Source organism: Pogona vitticeps, chromosome 2, assembly GCF_051106095.1.
Source record: "Pogona vitticeps strain Pit_001003342236 chromosome 2, PviZW2.1, whole genome shotgun sequence".
NCBI classification, from domain to species: domain Eukaryota; kingdom Metazoa; phylum Chordata; class Lepidosauria; order Squamata; family Agamidae; genus Pogona; species Pogona vitticeps.
The window spans coordinates 133,305,381-133,319,985 of NC_135784.1; the positions used below are offsets into that span (position 1 = coordinate 133,305,381).

A 14,605-nucleotide genomic window follows, 5' to 3' on the forward strand; every position below is an offset into this window, starting at 1 on the left:
AATTATATATTAATTTCTGCTTTAGAACTAGAATAGTAAGCATATATAGGAGTGATAAGCTTATACGCAATTCAAACTGAAGGAGTTGAATTAATCGGGCATTTTACTTTCAGATACTGGGAGCCTGCAACCTGTTCTAAACGACGTCTGGATATGTGGCAATTCTGTAATTTTGACTTCAAAGAAAAGAGCAGAAAGTAAACTACATGGATTGCAGCTGGACATCCCACCTTTAAGGGCACATGTGTATTGGCATGGGGTACAGGCAATGAGGTGGGAAGATATCTTGCCTCTTCTGCATGAGATTTATCATCTCCGCTCTCCTCCGTCCATTATAATAATTCATGTTGGAGAAGATGACCTGCTGCCTGGTAATCATACTTCATTTCTTATGGCAATGAAAAATGACATGGGCATTCTTAGAAGAGCACTCCCCAGTGTTATTATAATTTGGTCTTCATTGTTGCCAAAACCTGTTTGGGGAAAAGACCAAAAGCCTGAAGAAATGGAAAAAATACGAAAGCATGTTAACATAAAAATGGTATCCCATTGTAATAAAATTGGTGTGCACTGTCTGCCACATAATTTAATTACCTCTGAGAAAACAGGCTTGTTTTTGCCTGATCTCAATGACCTATCTGATGCAGGAGCTGATATCTTCATATCAGATCTGAAAAAAATCTTAAGGTACTTTAGTTTTTTATGGGTAGATGAGAAAAAGTTGAAAAAATATGTATAGCTTTTGTGGAAGATCATTCTCTTGTTGCCTAAGTAAAGCTGGAGAGGGGCTTTCTGCCCATAAGAATGTATAAACTGTATTTACATTATACAGGTTGATGAATGTTTTCCCATATTTGGGGGGAGTGTATGTGGTAATGGAGGGACTATATAATGATAAATAAAACTAGTCTGTCTTACCATCATAACAAATTTGAATATATTTAACTAACAGTGAATGAACCAGGAGAGGTATTTGGTATTTAAGATGCTGTAATGAAAACAAAACTTGAAACTGTGAAATGAATAGCACAAATTGCAAGGTACATAACCAAGGATCATCTGGAATTCTAGCAGGGTAGTGGCCCTTTCCATGTGCTAAAATTATATAGGGAAGTATATAAGAGGGAAACAGTGTCTACATATACATATATTTAAGCATTTGATTACCATCAAAGGGTACAGCAGCAATAATGTATTGGCTGAAATCCTGTTGAATAGTTACAGAAATCGTAAGTTTTAAACACAAATAGCTGTAAATTAAGATAGGTTTAATCTCTTGCATGCTGAGTTGTGTTACTCTGAGCAGATAATGCCTAGAGATTACCGTATTTTTCGCACCATAAGACGAACTTTTTCCCCACAAAACGGGGGTGGAAAGTCTGTGCGTCTTATGGAGCGAAGAAAACAGATTATATTTTCCTGTTTTCTTCTCCTAAAAATTGGTGCGTCTTATGGAAAGGTGCGTCTTATGGAGCGAAAAATACGGTACTTAGTTTGCAGCAATATGGGTCCAGAAGTTACACTGTTTGCATAATGGTGCAACAGGATTTCAGCCAGTATCCAATTATGTCCTTAATTTAATTGCTAGCCCTAATGAAGTTAAACCCATTGAATCAATTATGTAATAGTGAGTCAGTTCTTATATGAATTGCACTAATACAGTTGTTGAAATCTTGTTGCTTAGCATAGTAAGTAACAGTAGAGCAGAGCCATTTGCTGAGTCAAATCCTCTATTAAAATTCTGTCTATTCAAATGGGCCTGCTCTTAAGTCACAACTAGAGTAGGCCCATATGATTAAATGGAACCTACAGAGGAGTTGATTTACCAAGTCCCTACTGATTCAGTAGGGCTGCTCTAATGCAGCACACTATGCTGTGCAACAAGATGCCAACCACTGGGTCACATTTAATTGGGGTTCACAGTTGTATTCAGGCTTGTTTACTTACATTTTTGTTTATCCTCTTTTGTACACAACAAGTTGATTGACTTCAAATTGCTATGAAAACAATGACATATTCCAGAGCAAGCAGGTTGGGGTGTTACAATCATAATGCTTCTGTCATAAGCATCATCAACTACAAGAGATCATTTGGAACAACAGCTGGCTTATAACTCCCAATAGACATTCCGTAGCATGGTAGCACCTTGAGATTATTCTTTAAACTATCTTTATAGCAGTTTTGATAATTTGTTTCACCCACTGTTTGTAGTTATGCTATAAGCTAGTTAATTTAAGCACCTTAAAGACATGGGATTATGTATTGCATATGGTTAATATTAGGGTTCCGCCATCACAACAAACTCTGGTCTGCCTTTCTGGACTATAGAACCTGCAGAGAAAATCTGTTTCACAGTTGCATTACCTGTCAGTATCACTAATTAATAAAAATTGCAGGTAGTCTTGTTGAGAAAATCGAAAACATAGTAGAAGCACAATGTCTTTAGTAGAACAGCCCCGCTGTTACAAGCAGTGGATTAACTATCAGGTTTCCAAGAAATCTTCCTCAGGGTGAATGTTAAAAAAAGGAAAGTGGGAGCAGGGGGGAAGATGTTGCTGCTGAAGGCATGGGGAAAAATGCTGTGGAAGCCGTTTCTGTGATACTTGATGGTCAATCTTAAGGTGGTGATTCAGGAAGCATTTTGACAGCTGATCAAGTGTGAATAATGCTCACTGCTTTGTGACAGTCAAATAAAGGTCTTATACAATACCATAGTTTGTATAATAATCAGAAATTGTTAGCAGAGTAGCAATCAGTCATTTTGCTTTATGCTCTTTGTAACTGATAAGCAGTGATTTTTATACCCCTTTTTTTCTCCACCACTATTTTTTTTTCTCCACCACTATAAATTTTCAAATTACCAGGCTAATGCTAGGAATTACATAAAGACCAAAGAATATGTCCACCATCACTTCTTCAGGGTTTTCTTAAAACCATATGTAGCGCATGAAGGGCCATGCTTGGTGTAGCAACCCCAGACCTACTGGAGTATCCCACCCTGTAGTTATGCTGCCACCAACCATTCGCTCTACCAAGTCACCCAGACCAGGAATGGATTTTAATAAAAGAACAAGGTTTATTGAAACAACAAACAGGGTAAATAAAAGGATCAGGTAAATAGGATACTGGAACTTGGTATAGTCCCAATCATACACATACAACAGATTGGTTCCCACGGAACACTTTAAGGTAACGCACAGACCCTGAACCTATCAGTTCTGGCTACCTAGATAGAAACCTGAACCTATCAGGTATGTACTATCTGACGAACAGTTGTACCCAGTCTGACCCACAGTCTGACCCACAGACTCCAACTCCACTTCTCCACATCAGCTCTCCTACGATGGACTTCCCCCAAATATATATACAGTACAGCTCCTCCCCCCTGATGTCCCGCCTTCCACTCCCCATAGGATGGAACTTTCCCTCCAAACCCATGACAGACAGGTACCATCAGTGCTGTATGTGACACCTCCCCTCTTTATAAGTTGTTTTGCGGGGAAAAAGCTAAAGTGCTTTTCTCCAAAAAAACAACCAGGATCAAAACACATAAACAGTTATACATTATAATACAATCCCATAACCCATACTTACTCACTCTAGGTCAAACATATCACTTATGTATTTAAACATTAATATTTGCAATACATTAAGTTACCTTTATTAATACAAACCAAGCCTGTTCAATAAACAGGTACAATTAACTTTTGGTCACCAAAATATACACAGTCCATGGTTTCTCCGCCGTCTTCACTCGTCGGGTCTTCTTGACAAGGCGTCAGCAACACAGTTCATTGACCCTCTGACCACCTTCACTTCAAAGTCAAAATCTTGCAGGTTTAAAGCCCACCTCATAAGTTTACTATTATGGGTTTTCATTGTCTTTAACCACTGCAGTGGTGAGTGGTCAGTGCACAGAACAAAATGTCTTCCCCAGATGTAAGGTTTGGCCTTCTGAATCGCGTATACTATGGCCAGGCACTCCTTTTCCACGGTTGCCAAATGTCTCTCACCTTTCTGGAGTTTCCTACTCAGGTAGGACACTGGATGCTGGTCACCATTTTCATCCTCCTGGCAAAGAACTGCTCCTACCCCGCTGTTAGACGCATCGGTGTAGATGATGAACTCCCGGTCGAAGTCGGGAGCCCGCAGCACTGGATAATGGATGAGCGCCTCCTTCAACCTCTGGAACGCCTCCTCACAGTCGCTGGTCCACTGGATGCGGTCATCAGTCTTCTTCCGCGTCAGATCGGTCAGCGGAGTCGCCACCTCGCTAAACCTCGGGATGAACTTTCTGTAGTAGCCCACCAACCCAAGAAATGATTTGACTTTTTTCTTGGTGTTGGGTCTGGGCCAATCATGAACGGCTTCTATCTTGGCCTCTAGGGGTTTGATCACTCCTCCCCCTACTATGTGACCCAAGTATTTTATTTCTGGGCTACCCAGCTGACACTTGCTTGCCTTTACTGTTAGCCCTGCTGCACTTAACCTCTGCAGCACTATCTCCAGGTGTTTCAGGTGATCTTCCCAGGTATTGCTGAAGATCCCTATATCGTCAATGTAGGCCACAGTAAAGTCACTGAGCCCTGCTAAGGTCTGGTCCATCAGCCTTTGGAACGTGGCTGGTGCATTTCTGAGACCAAAACTAAGGACTCTAAACTCATATAGACCGAAAGGGCTGCAAAATGCGGTCTTTTCCTGATCCCTGGCATCAATCCTTAATTGCCAGTAACCCTTTACTAGGTCCAACGATGAAATGAACCGACAACCCCCTATGGTTTCAATCAGGTTGTCTAGCCTGGGCATTGGGTAGGCATCAGGAGTGGTTACGCGGTTTAATTTCCGGTAATCTTCACAAAATCTAATGCTCCCATCAGGCTTGTCCACCAGGACTATCGGAGAGGCCCAAGGACTAGAAGAGGGGACGATTATGTTCTCCCTAAGCATCTCGTCCAGCTCCTTCCGCACCTTGTCCCTATAGGGTCCCGTCACTCGGTATGGGGATACTGCTTGCGGGGTTGCATCCCCTGTGTGGATCCGATGCATCACTCCCTTCACTATCCCCGGCTTATTTGAAAAAACCTTATGATATTTAGTGAGCAGCACTTTTAGTTCTTGCTGCTGGTCTTGGGTGAGTGCAGGACTGATCTTCACCTCATCTGGGTTGTATTTCACTTCCCCTCTACCCTCCCAGAAGGGTAATTCAGCTTCCTCACTCTCAGCTGCTTTTATGGCAAATAAAACCCTCTGTTCCCCTCTGTAGTAGGGTTTCAGGGCATTCACATGTACCACCCTCCGTGCTTGGTGTTCCTCCTGTTCTATAAGGTAGTTCAGATCCGACATCTTGGAAATGACCCTGTATGGTCCTGCCCATTTGAGCTGCAGTTTGTTCTCTTTGCAGGGCCTAAGCCAAAGCACTTCCTCCCCTGGGCTAAAGTGCCTCTCCCTGGCTTTCTGGTCATACCAGGTTTTCTGTCTGACCTTCTGAGCTTGCAGGTTTTCTGCTGCTAGCTCTAGGTTTCTCTTCAGGTCATTCATTAAAGTGTCTATATACGTCACAACATCTTGTGGGTCATCCTGGGTGATCTGCTCCCAATTTTGTTTGATTAAATCAAGTGGACCTTTTACCTTTCTCCCAAACAAAAGTTCAAATGGACTGAACCCGGTACTGGCTTGTGGCACTGATCGATAAGCAAACAAAAGGGATTGCAGCTTCTGGTCCCAATTGTTTGGATTCTCTGCCAAGTAAGCCCTAATCATGCGCATCAGAGTCCCATTGAACTTCTCAGTTAACCCATTACTTTTGGGGTGATAGGCAGTGGTTTCCTTGTGTTTAATTCCACAGATTTGCCATAACCGTTTCATGAGCTTTGATGTAAACGATGTGCCCAAATCTATGATTATTTCTGAGGCAAATCCCATCCTGGACATATACCCCACCAAGGCATCTGCCACTGTGTTAGTTTCGATGTTAGTCAAGGGAATGGCTTCGGGGTACCTCGTGGCATGGTCCACAATGGTGAGAATGAACCGGTTCCCCCTCTTTGTGGCCTTGGGCAAAGGTCCCACAATATCCACTCCTATACATTTGAACGGGGTGTCAATCACAGGCAAAGGGCACAACTTCGCTTTGGTCCTGTCACGGTTATTCCCCTGCCTCTGACACACATCACATTGTTTACAGAACTCCTTGATCTGCTTCCCTATTTCAGGCCAGTAAAAATTTTGTGTGATTCTCTGCTGTGTTTTGTTCACCCCTAAGTGCGCAGCAAACATGTCAGAGTGCCCCCTTTGTAAGATCATGGGGCGATACTTTTCAGGTACCACTAGCTGACTTCTGATCCCATCTCCCCCTTTTGAGATATTCATCAGGGTCTCTCTATATAAAATTCCCTTTTTCTCGTGAAATCTCGCTAGGGTTTCAGGTGTTAGCGGGGTGTCTGTCACCTTTTCAAAACACTTTCGGAGAGTGGCGTCTGCCTTTTGCTCTTGGCCAAATTTGCTGTCCGTGGTTAAGGTTTCTGCCACAGCTTCGGGACTACCCTCATCTGCTTCAGCCTCGGGGTCTTCAGTACCCCCCTGAACTGTCCCCGTGGTAGCTTGTGAACGTGTAATCACTAACACCCGTTTCACATGTTCAGCCAGGTCATTTCCCACGAGCACGGCTGCTGGCAGAGTCGATGAAATCGCTAGACGCCAAACTCCCCTCCAGCCTTGAAAGCTCACAGGTACCTCAGCTACTGGCAGTGAGATCACCTGCCCCTCAATCCCTGCCACCTTCAGGCTCTCATTTGGGATTATATGCTTCCTAGGGATAATGTCTGGATGGCACAGGGTCACCTGGGAACAAGTATCCCTTAGCCCCCTATACTGATGGTCAAGTATTCCTACGTCCACCCCAGCGGTCTCAAACAATTGCGAATCTGTCCTAACTAGTAAGCAGCGCTTGACCTCCACAAGAGGACCATTTTCCCCAGCCTGATCAGCAGATGTAACTGGTCCAGAGTGAGTCGCCATGGCAACAGGCTCCCTCAGTGGCAAGGAGCTTTGCTCTGTCTGGACACAGAACACAGCTTTTGGCTTGGTTCCACTCAAATCATGAGGCAAATTTCCCTTTAGCTGCTTTAATTTCTCACACTCTGAGATTAGATGGCCCTTTCCTTGACAGAAATAACATTTTCTGCTGTACTTGGAGTCTTTCTCATCTGTTTTTGGGTTTCCCTCCAAAATCTGAGGTCTTGGTGGTTTCATGTCCGAGGGATTCCCTTCAACATGGGCCCCTCCCCCTTGCTGGTTTTTCCCTGGTCCCTGAGAGTACCTGCTGTAGGTTTCTTTGGGCTTACACACAGATTTTCCCTCAGCACCTAAGGGCTTCCTTATTTGGGAAATAAAATCTGCGATCTCTGCCGCTTCTGTCACCGTTTTAGGTTTCCTCTCTCTCACATGGAACTTTAGTTCCCCATGCAGGACTGAATAAAATTGTTCCAGCGCTATCAGGTCTTTGAGCTGCTGAAAGGTCTCTGTCCCCTCCTGAGACAGCCATTTCTCTAGCAACCTCACCAGTTGGGCCCCCACTTGGGTAAAAGTCTGCTCTGGTTTTTTTGTGAGTGACCTGAATTTTTGCCTCAGCTGTTCAGCATTTATCCCATGCCGGGCAAACACCAGTTTTTTAAACTCAGCGAAGTCCTTCAGCAGTTCCACTGGCATCTCTGCATAGACTTCTGCCAGGCTGCCACTGATTAAAGATCGCATAATGGTCATCTTCTCAGTTTCCCTTACTGAGAAGTCCACAAACGCTCTTTCCACGAGGGAAAAGAACACCTCAGGGCAATCTCCCTTGTTGTATACAGGGAATTTCTTCAGGTCAGTTTTAGACAGGCTGCCTTCCCCATTCCCTGGGTTCCCCTCATTATTATTGTTATTCCTATTTCTACTCATTATTTCCAGCTTCTTCAGCTCAAACGCCATTCTTTCTAACTCAAACTGTCTCTGTTTCTCCCTTTCCCTTTCCTCCATTTCCCTCACCCTCAGTTCATGCTGTTGGGCTAGGAGCATTTTTCTGAGTTCTGAGGTCAGTTCTCCCGTGCTCTCATCCTGCACTGAGCCAAATTCCTCCTCAGAACCTTGGTCTCCCTGTGGTTCTCTCACTTTCCCCATTTCTGCCATTTGGCTTCGAGTCAAGGGCATAATCCCCCCAGAACAGGCTGCCTTCAAAAGTCACGCCTCAAAATAAAACGACGACTTTTTTCCTTTTGCCTCAGAAACAGCCTTCTATAGACTGCTGCTGTTCCTCCAGCACCAACTTGCAACTGTTGCCAGGTAGAATCCACCCCCTCTGCTAGGCCTCTCAGCAGACAGGCTAGATCACTGTTACTTCACGCAGCTTTGCCTCAGCCCTTTCCTGCCACACGGGTTGCCTCAGAGCTCCCTAATCTAGTCCCCCAATCTGAGTTTGCACGTTCTTCCACTAGCCTACCTCCCCGTGAGGTAAGCCTAGAAGATTACCTACGCGCCCTCAGATTTTCCCTGACTACACCCCCCTTGCTCTGGGCATACTTGCCAAGGCTTTGCTGGACCACTGGACAACTGGACCAGTCGTATCCCACCGCTGGACACCAATCAATGTAGCAACCCCAGACCTACTGGAGTATCCCACCCTGTAGTTATGCTGCCACCAACCATTCGCTCTACCAAGTCACCCAGACCAGGAATGGATTTTAATAAACAAAAGAACAAGGTTTATTGAAACAACAAACAGGGTAAATAAAAGGATCAGGTAAATAGGATACTGGAACTTGGTATAGTCCCAATCATACACATACAACAGATTGGTTCCCACGGAACACTTTAAGGTAACGCACAGACCCTGAACCTATCAGTTCTGGCTACCTAGATAGAAACCTGAACCTATCAGGTATGTACTATCTGACGAACAGTTGTACCCAGTCTGACCCACAGTCTGACCCACAGACTCCAACTCCACTTCTCCACATCAGCTCTCCTACGATGGACTTCCCCCAAATATATATACAGTACAGCTCCTCCCCCCTGATGTCCCGCCTTCCACTCCCCATAGGATGGAACTTTCCTTCCAAACCCATGACAGACAGGTACCATCAGTGCTGTATGTGACACTTGGTTTTAATAAAATGTCAGCAAATAGGATTGTGAAAGTCATCAGGACATATTGGAGGCAGTTGATTAGCAGTCACTCTTCCCGACAATCCTTTGGCAGTCATGTAATTGTCCAGGCTGGAAGGAGAAATTGGGTTGATATTTGGCTATCTGGAACATTATCTGTTTTTTTAAAAATACTGGAAGTCTAATGAAAATAACATTGTAATAAAACATTGACTTTGCATACTGCCTTTTCAAACTATAAACTGATTTGTTGCAATAATTTCAGAGGTGATTTGACAGAAAAGCTGTTTCTCTCTGAAACAAAAGTTACCTACCACTAGAGCTATTTGATTTTGTATCCACCACCACAGGACCTTAGGTAAGTAGTTTTTATAACTTGGGCGATGTGGCCCCCCTCGGGGCGATTTCATTTTTCAGGGGGACAGTAGAACGAAAAGGGGTGACACAGGGGCAAAGGAACAGAAGGGGGGCAATGGAACGAGCCAAACCTGAGAAGGCAGCTGCGGTGCTGGCAGCGAATCTGGCAGGTGGATCCAGAGCATCTGGTGCTGGCAGCGGATCCGGTGCTGCCAGTGGCACCACGGGATGGGGGCGATGATAACTTCCTCAATGGCTGCAGGTGGCGATTCTTTCAAAAAGGTTAAGAACCACTGCCTTATGTGGCAATCTGTAAGTTAGTTTTTTAAAAAAGGTGGATAAAAGTGTGGGGGAAAAGAGATGCCTAAAAATGAAGGAATTGTAATTTATTTAACATTTATCTTAAGTACATAAATAAGTACAGTGGTGCCCCGCATAGCAACATTAATCCATTCCAGGATTAATGTAGCTATCCGGAATCGTCGCTCAATGGAAAGAAAAACCCCATAGGAACAAATGGGGGGAAACTCACCGTTGAGCGAAGATCCTCCATAGCGCCGCCATTTTTGCCGCCTCGGTAAGCGAGGGCAGCGCATGAAAACGCTGCGGGCGGCCATTTTGTGCACCCGGTGGCCATTTTGGAACAGCCGATCAGCTGTTTTTAGCACAAACGCTTACCGATCATCGCAATGCGATTTTCGGCCATTTAGATAATCGCAATGCGATCGCAAAAGTGTCGCTATGCGGATTCGTCGTTAAACAGTGCGCTCCTTATGCGAGGCACCACTGTATTTCAGTTCCACTGGTTTGCCTTTAACAGAACTCAGTTAACTAGTTTCTGTTGAATGAGGATTTCTCAAAACAGTATCTTCAGAATCAAATAATTTTCATGTATGCAAAATGGAAAAGTAAAGGCCACAGAAGCAAGCTAGAGTATCTGCAAACTGAGATGTGTAGAGAGAATTATTGAGTGAATCAGGATAGTATTATTATTATTATTATTATTATTATTATTATTATTATTATTATTATTATTATTATTATTATTATTATTATTAATAATAATAATTATTATTATTATTATTATTATTATTATTATTATTATTATTATTATTATTATTATTATTATTATTATTATTATTATTTTGTTTTTATGTCTATTTCCTGGTAGCAACATCATGTTTCTTTTTTGTGGGCACATATATCATTGTCTAGCACAACATGCTGATCATTTAAGCAAAGAGTTTTCCATGAAGAAAAAGCAGCATCCTTTTGGCAGTCAGTGTGGTGTATGTAAATTTATTGAAGGGTCTTTTTTAACAATAACAAAGGATAGACACCTATTTTCTTTCTTTCAAAGTGTAAATTTCATATATCTGCAAATAAAAAATATGGATCCAATAAGAATAGTTGTAAGTCTAACAAGGAAAGAAAGAACAGCACTTCTTGGAGGATCATCTGCTTCATGGAGGGAGTATACAATAAAAGTGTGTTGCTTCTATTATCCCCCTCCCATAGTGCTTAAAGCACTCTAGGTGGTTTCCAATTTTTTAAATTATACATGTGTGTTCTCTCTCACTCTATCTCTGTCACACACACACACACCTCTGCAAGCTGAGTACTCATTTTATAGACCTTGGAAGGATGGAAATCTGAGTCAACCTTGAACCAGTGTCAGTTGTGTTGGTATCCAGTGCTGACCATGAGCAGAATTTTTGCAGCAAAACTAACTTAACCACTGCGTCACAAGGCTCTTTTTAATACTGTGCACAAACAAATCCATCAATTCAATGCTTCCTCCATGCCACATAATCAAAGTCTGTCATGTCCAGTTGTGAGCAAATAGGTATTGGCCTGCAGCTGGGGTTGACCTTAGTGTCTTTCCTGCCATAGCACAAAGAAGGGGTGAGACCAGCAGGGTTAAAGCCTAGGAACAGAGGCCCCCAGCCGGCATGCACCCTCTCTGCCTGATCACTATTGAATCAGGCATTCCACCCTCTTCTGGACAGCATACTGAGAAGCCCATGGCCATTCTGAAATTGGTATGTTTTACGTCTAGATGGATGGAGTATAAATTGAATAAATAATAATAACGTAGTCAGATGAGCCATGTAAAGAGGGATTGTTCCATAATGGAATGTGCTTGGACACATGCCTGGGAGGCAACCCAGGTCAGGTTTAAAGAACCTCTTGGGTGGGAAGTGATTGGGTAAATGAGCAAAAAGAAAATAGCATTGGCAGATACAAGATGTGGGAATACGCTAGTTCGAGAACTGGAAGGGAAATACCTTTCAGAAACTTAATGATCACATTTATTTGTGGAGATGTAAAACACTCAGGAAATCAACCCTGAGTGCTCACTGGAAGGACAGATCCTGAAGCTGAGGCTCTAATGCTTTGGCCATCTCATGAGAAGTCTCCCTGGAAAAGACCCTGATGTTGAGAAAGTGTGAAGGCAAGAGGAGAAGGGGACGACAGAGGATGAGATGGTTGGACAATGTCATCGAAGCAACCAACATGACTTCAATACAACTCCGGGAGGCAGTGGAAGACAGGAGGGCCTGCCGTGCTCTGGTCCATGGGGTCACGAAGAGTCGGACACGACTTAACGACTAAACAACAAAACACTGCCATTTGCTGGCAACAAATGATGGCAGGAGAACAAACCTGAAGGCTCAAATTTGGAGTAGAACCCATGTATTGTTTTGGCAACATTGGTTAGGATTAGAGAATCTTCCTCCGGCTTAAACAGGTTGAAGTTCCAAGTGAGGACACTGACCTCTTATTAGAAATGGCAGATACATCTAAGGCATAATGACCTGTCAACAAGAGGACCCCACCCTGACACAAGCCCTAGTGTCAGCCATACCAAGAGGGCAGGATCTGGGGCAGGCTGTCTACTTCCAAATGAAGGGCAGACAGCTGTTACAGCTGTTCTGAGTGAGGGTTCTCAAAGAAATCTTAACAGATAAAGGCACTAATGTCAATAGCCAAACTGCAACAGATGTGGAAATCTGGAATAGGTGTTAAGCCCCCCCAAAGCTAATCGGTTAGTAGAGAGGTTTCACAGGGCTTTTAAAAGGATGCTGAGAAAGCTCATCACTAAATGCCCTAAGAAATAACCCCCAACTGTTGGACCTACTCATGTTTGCAGTAAGAGAGGCTCCTCAGGCATCTACAGGATTTTTCACATTTGGTCTCTTATATGAGCGCAGAACACAAGGTGTTTTGGATTTAGTGTGAGAGCAATGGGAAGAAGGACAGGACAGTTCCAAATCCCTGGGGCAGTCTATCCTGGACTTAAGAATGCTGTACATATGGGAAGCTACCCAACTGGCTTGGGAGACTTTATCCCAATTAAGGTAGAGCAGAAGTAACAAGATGACAAACTGGTTAAAATAAGGACTTTTCAACCAGGACAAGGCATCTTACTCCTGTTTGGACAATGGCAAGGGCACTATGAATTGCACAAATAGCCTGCTCTTGAGCTAGCTGAGCGTTTAAGTATTTTCAGAAATAGCAGATAAGGCAGCTCAAAAAGAATTCCCTGTCATTTCCCCCTCCTATCCAAAGTTTCCCCATCTGATTGCTCATGCCATAGATATCAAAACTATGGTTGTAAGGGCAGCAGGCAAGCCTTGACAACTTTCAACTATGCCGAGCGATTGAAGAAGAGTTTGGCAGCATGTTGAATCTATGGGAGATGAAGCTCTCCTGTAATCCCTGAGAAAATCAGCATGTACTTGTGCCCAGACCTGATGGAAACGGGCAGTTTTGCATTGGCTAAATTTAACACCTGTCCCATGCCCAGAGTTGATGCATTGTTACAATGGCTAGGGCAAGCCAGTTACCTTACTGTGCTAGATCTGACAAAGGGCTCCTACTGTCAGATACATTTGGAACCCGAGGCTAAAGATAAAACAGCTTTTATGACTCTCAAGGGGTTATTCCAATTTGCCTACATGTCCTTTGGATTGCATGGGGCCTCCACGACCTTTCAAAGACTAATGGATATAGGCTTACCCCCGTTTAAAACGTTACTGCAGCTTACGTAGACAACATTATTTTTAGCCCTGCAGGGGAAGACCATGTGAAACTTATTGGACTGGTGTTAATATTGGACTGGTGTTAATGGCATTTAGAGAAGCAGGCCTGACTGCCAATCCATGGTTACAACAGGGTCTGTTTTCAGAAAGTTCCTTTCAAAAGAAGAAAGCAATGCTGAGCCAACACTCCCCTCATCATATATAGAGTATGCACACCTTTAAAATGCATCAGATGAACTAGAGTGTAACTGAGATATACTAAATTTTCAGTCATCTGTTTGAAAGATTATCTTATTTATTTGCATGTATAATTATGCTGGTTGCTCAGTTTGTATAACAGTGTGTTTGGAAGAAAGAATTTCTTCAGATTAAATGAAATCATGAGTCACACTATCCTATTACTAGACTAGAGAGCAAACTCACAGAATAAGTGGCTGAATGGTAAGTCAGGGGCCTCGGGTCAATGGGCCATTTTTTGTTGAGAATCCGGGCTTCAAAATCAGTGAGACCTGCAGGAATGTTGATTTATCAAAACTAGCTCATTCAGTTGGTGTATTCTAGGTGGGTGTAACAACTAGATTGAGCCCTATGTTTTGTAAACAGCCATGAAATTATATTGTGGATTATAACCTTCCCAATTATAACATGATACTCCACTAGATGGAGCTCACAGAAAATAAACGTTTTAATTTTTTTTCAACAGTGATTTGTTGTTGGCAAATCTTACTGATGTAGATGGTGATCTAGATTTGATCTGATATATTAGATTTATATGGCAACCCATCAACAAATCACCATAATCATGTCCTTAAATTATGCCTTCATCGCCTTGTTAGATTAGTGTAACATGCTCAGTGTGGGGCCAACCTTGGCAAGTGTTCAGAAACTTCAGTTCCTGCCAAAAGCAGCAACTAGATTCTTGTCTGATGTGGGTTTTCTGGAGTAACCCCATTCTTGAAGCAACTTCTCTAGCTTCCATTTTCTTTCTGATCCCAGCTCAAGGCAGATAGCCACACTCTCTTCCCTTTGACACTATCATTTGGCAGGCCATTCTAAAAGAC

General features: G+C 43.1%; 2 protein-coding genes across 6 annotated transcripts in view; both read left to right on the forward strand.

Annotated features, from left to right (window-relative positions):
- The window catches only part of MXRA7 (matrix remodeling associated 7), a 96,870-nt gene extending 87,487 nt beyond the window's left edge, over positions 1 to 9,383 (forward strand). For all 5 annotated transcript variants that reach the window (XM_072990473.2, XM_078385994.1, XM_072990472.2 and 2 more), the window contains one exon: positions 114 to 9,383. Coding sequence is in view for 3 of the 5 variants with exons in the window: in XM_072990471.2 (XP_072846572.2) it covers positions 114 to 739 (626 nt within the window). In the remaining 2 variants the exon portion in view is untranslated. The remainder of the gene's footprint in view (positions 1 to 113) is intronic.
- ST6GALNAC1 (ST6 N-acetylgalactosaminide alpha-2,6-sialyltransferase 1) overlaps positions 240 to 14,605 on the forward strand; it is a 59,511-nt gene continuing 45,145 nt past the window's right edge. Inside the window, exon 1 of the mRNA XM_072990470.2 lies at positions 240 to 371. The gene's annotated coding sequence lies outside the window, so the exon portion shown is untranslated. The remainder of the gene's footprint in view (positions 372 to 14,605) is intronic.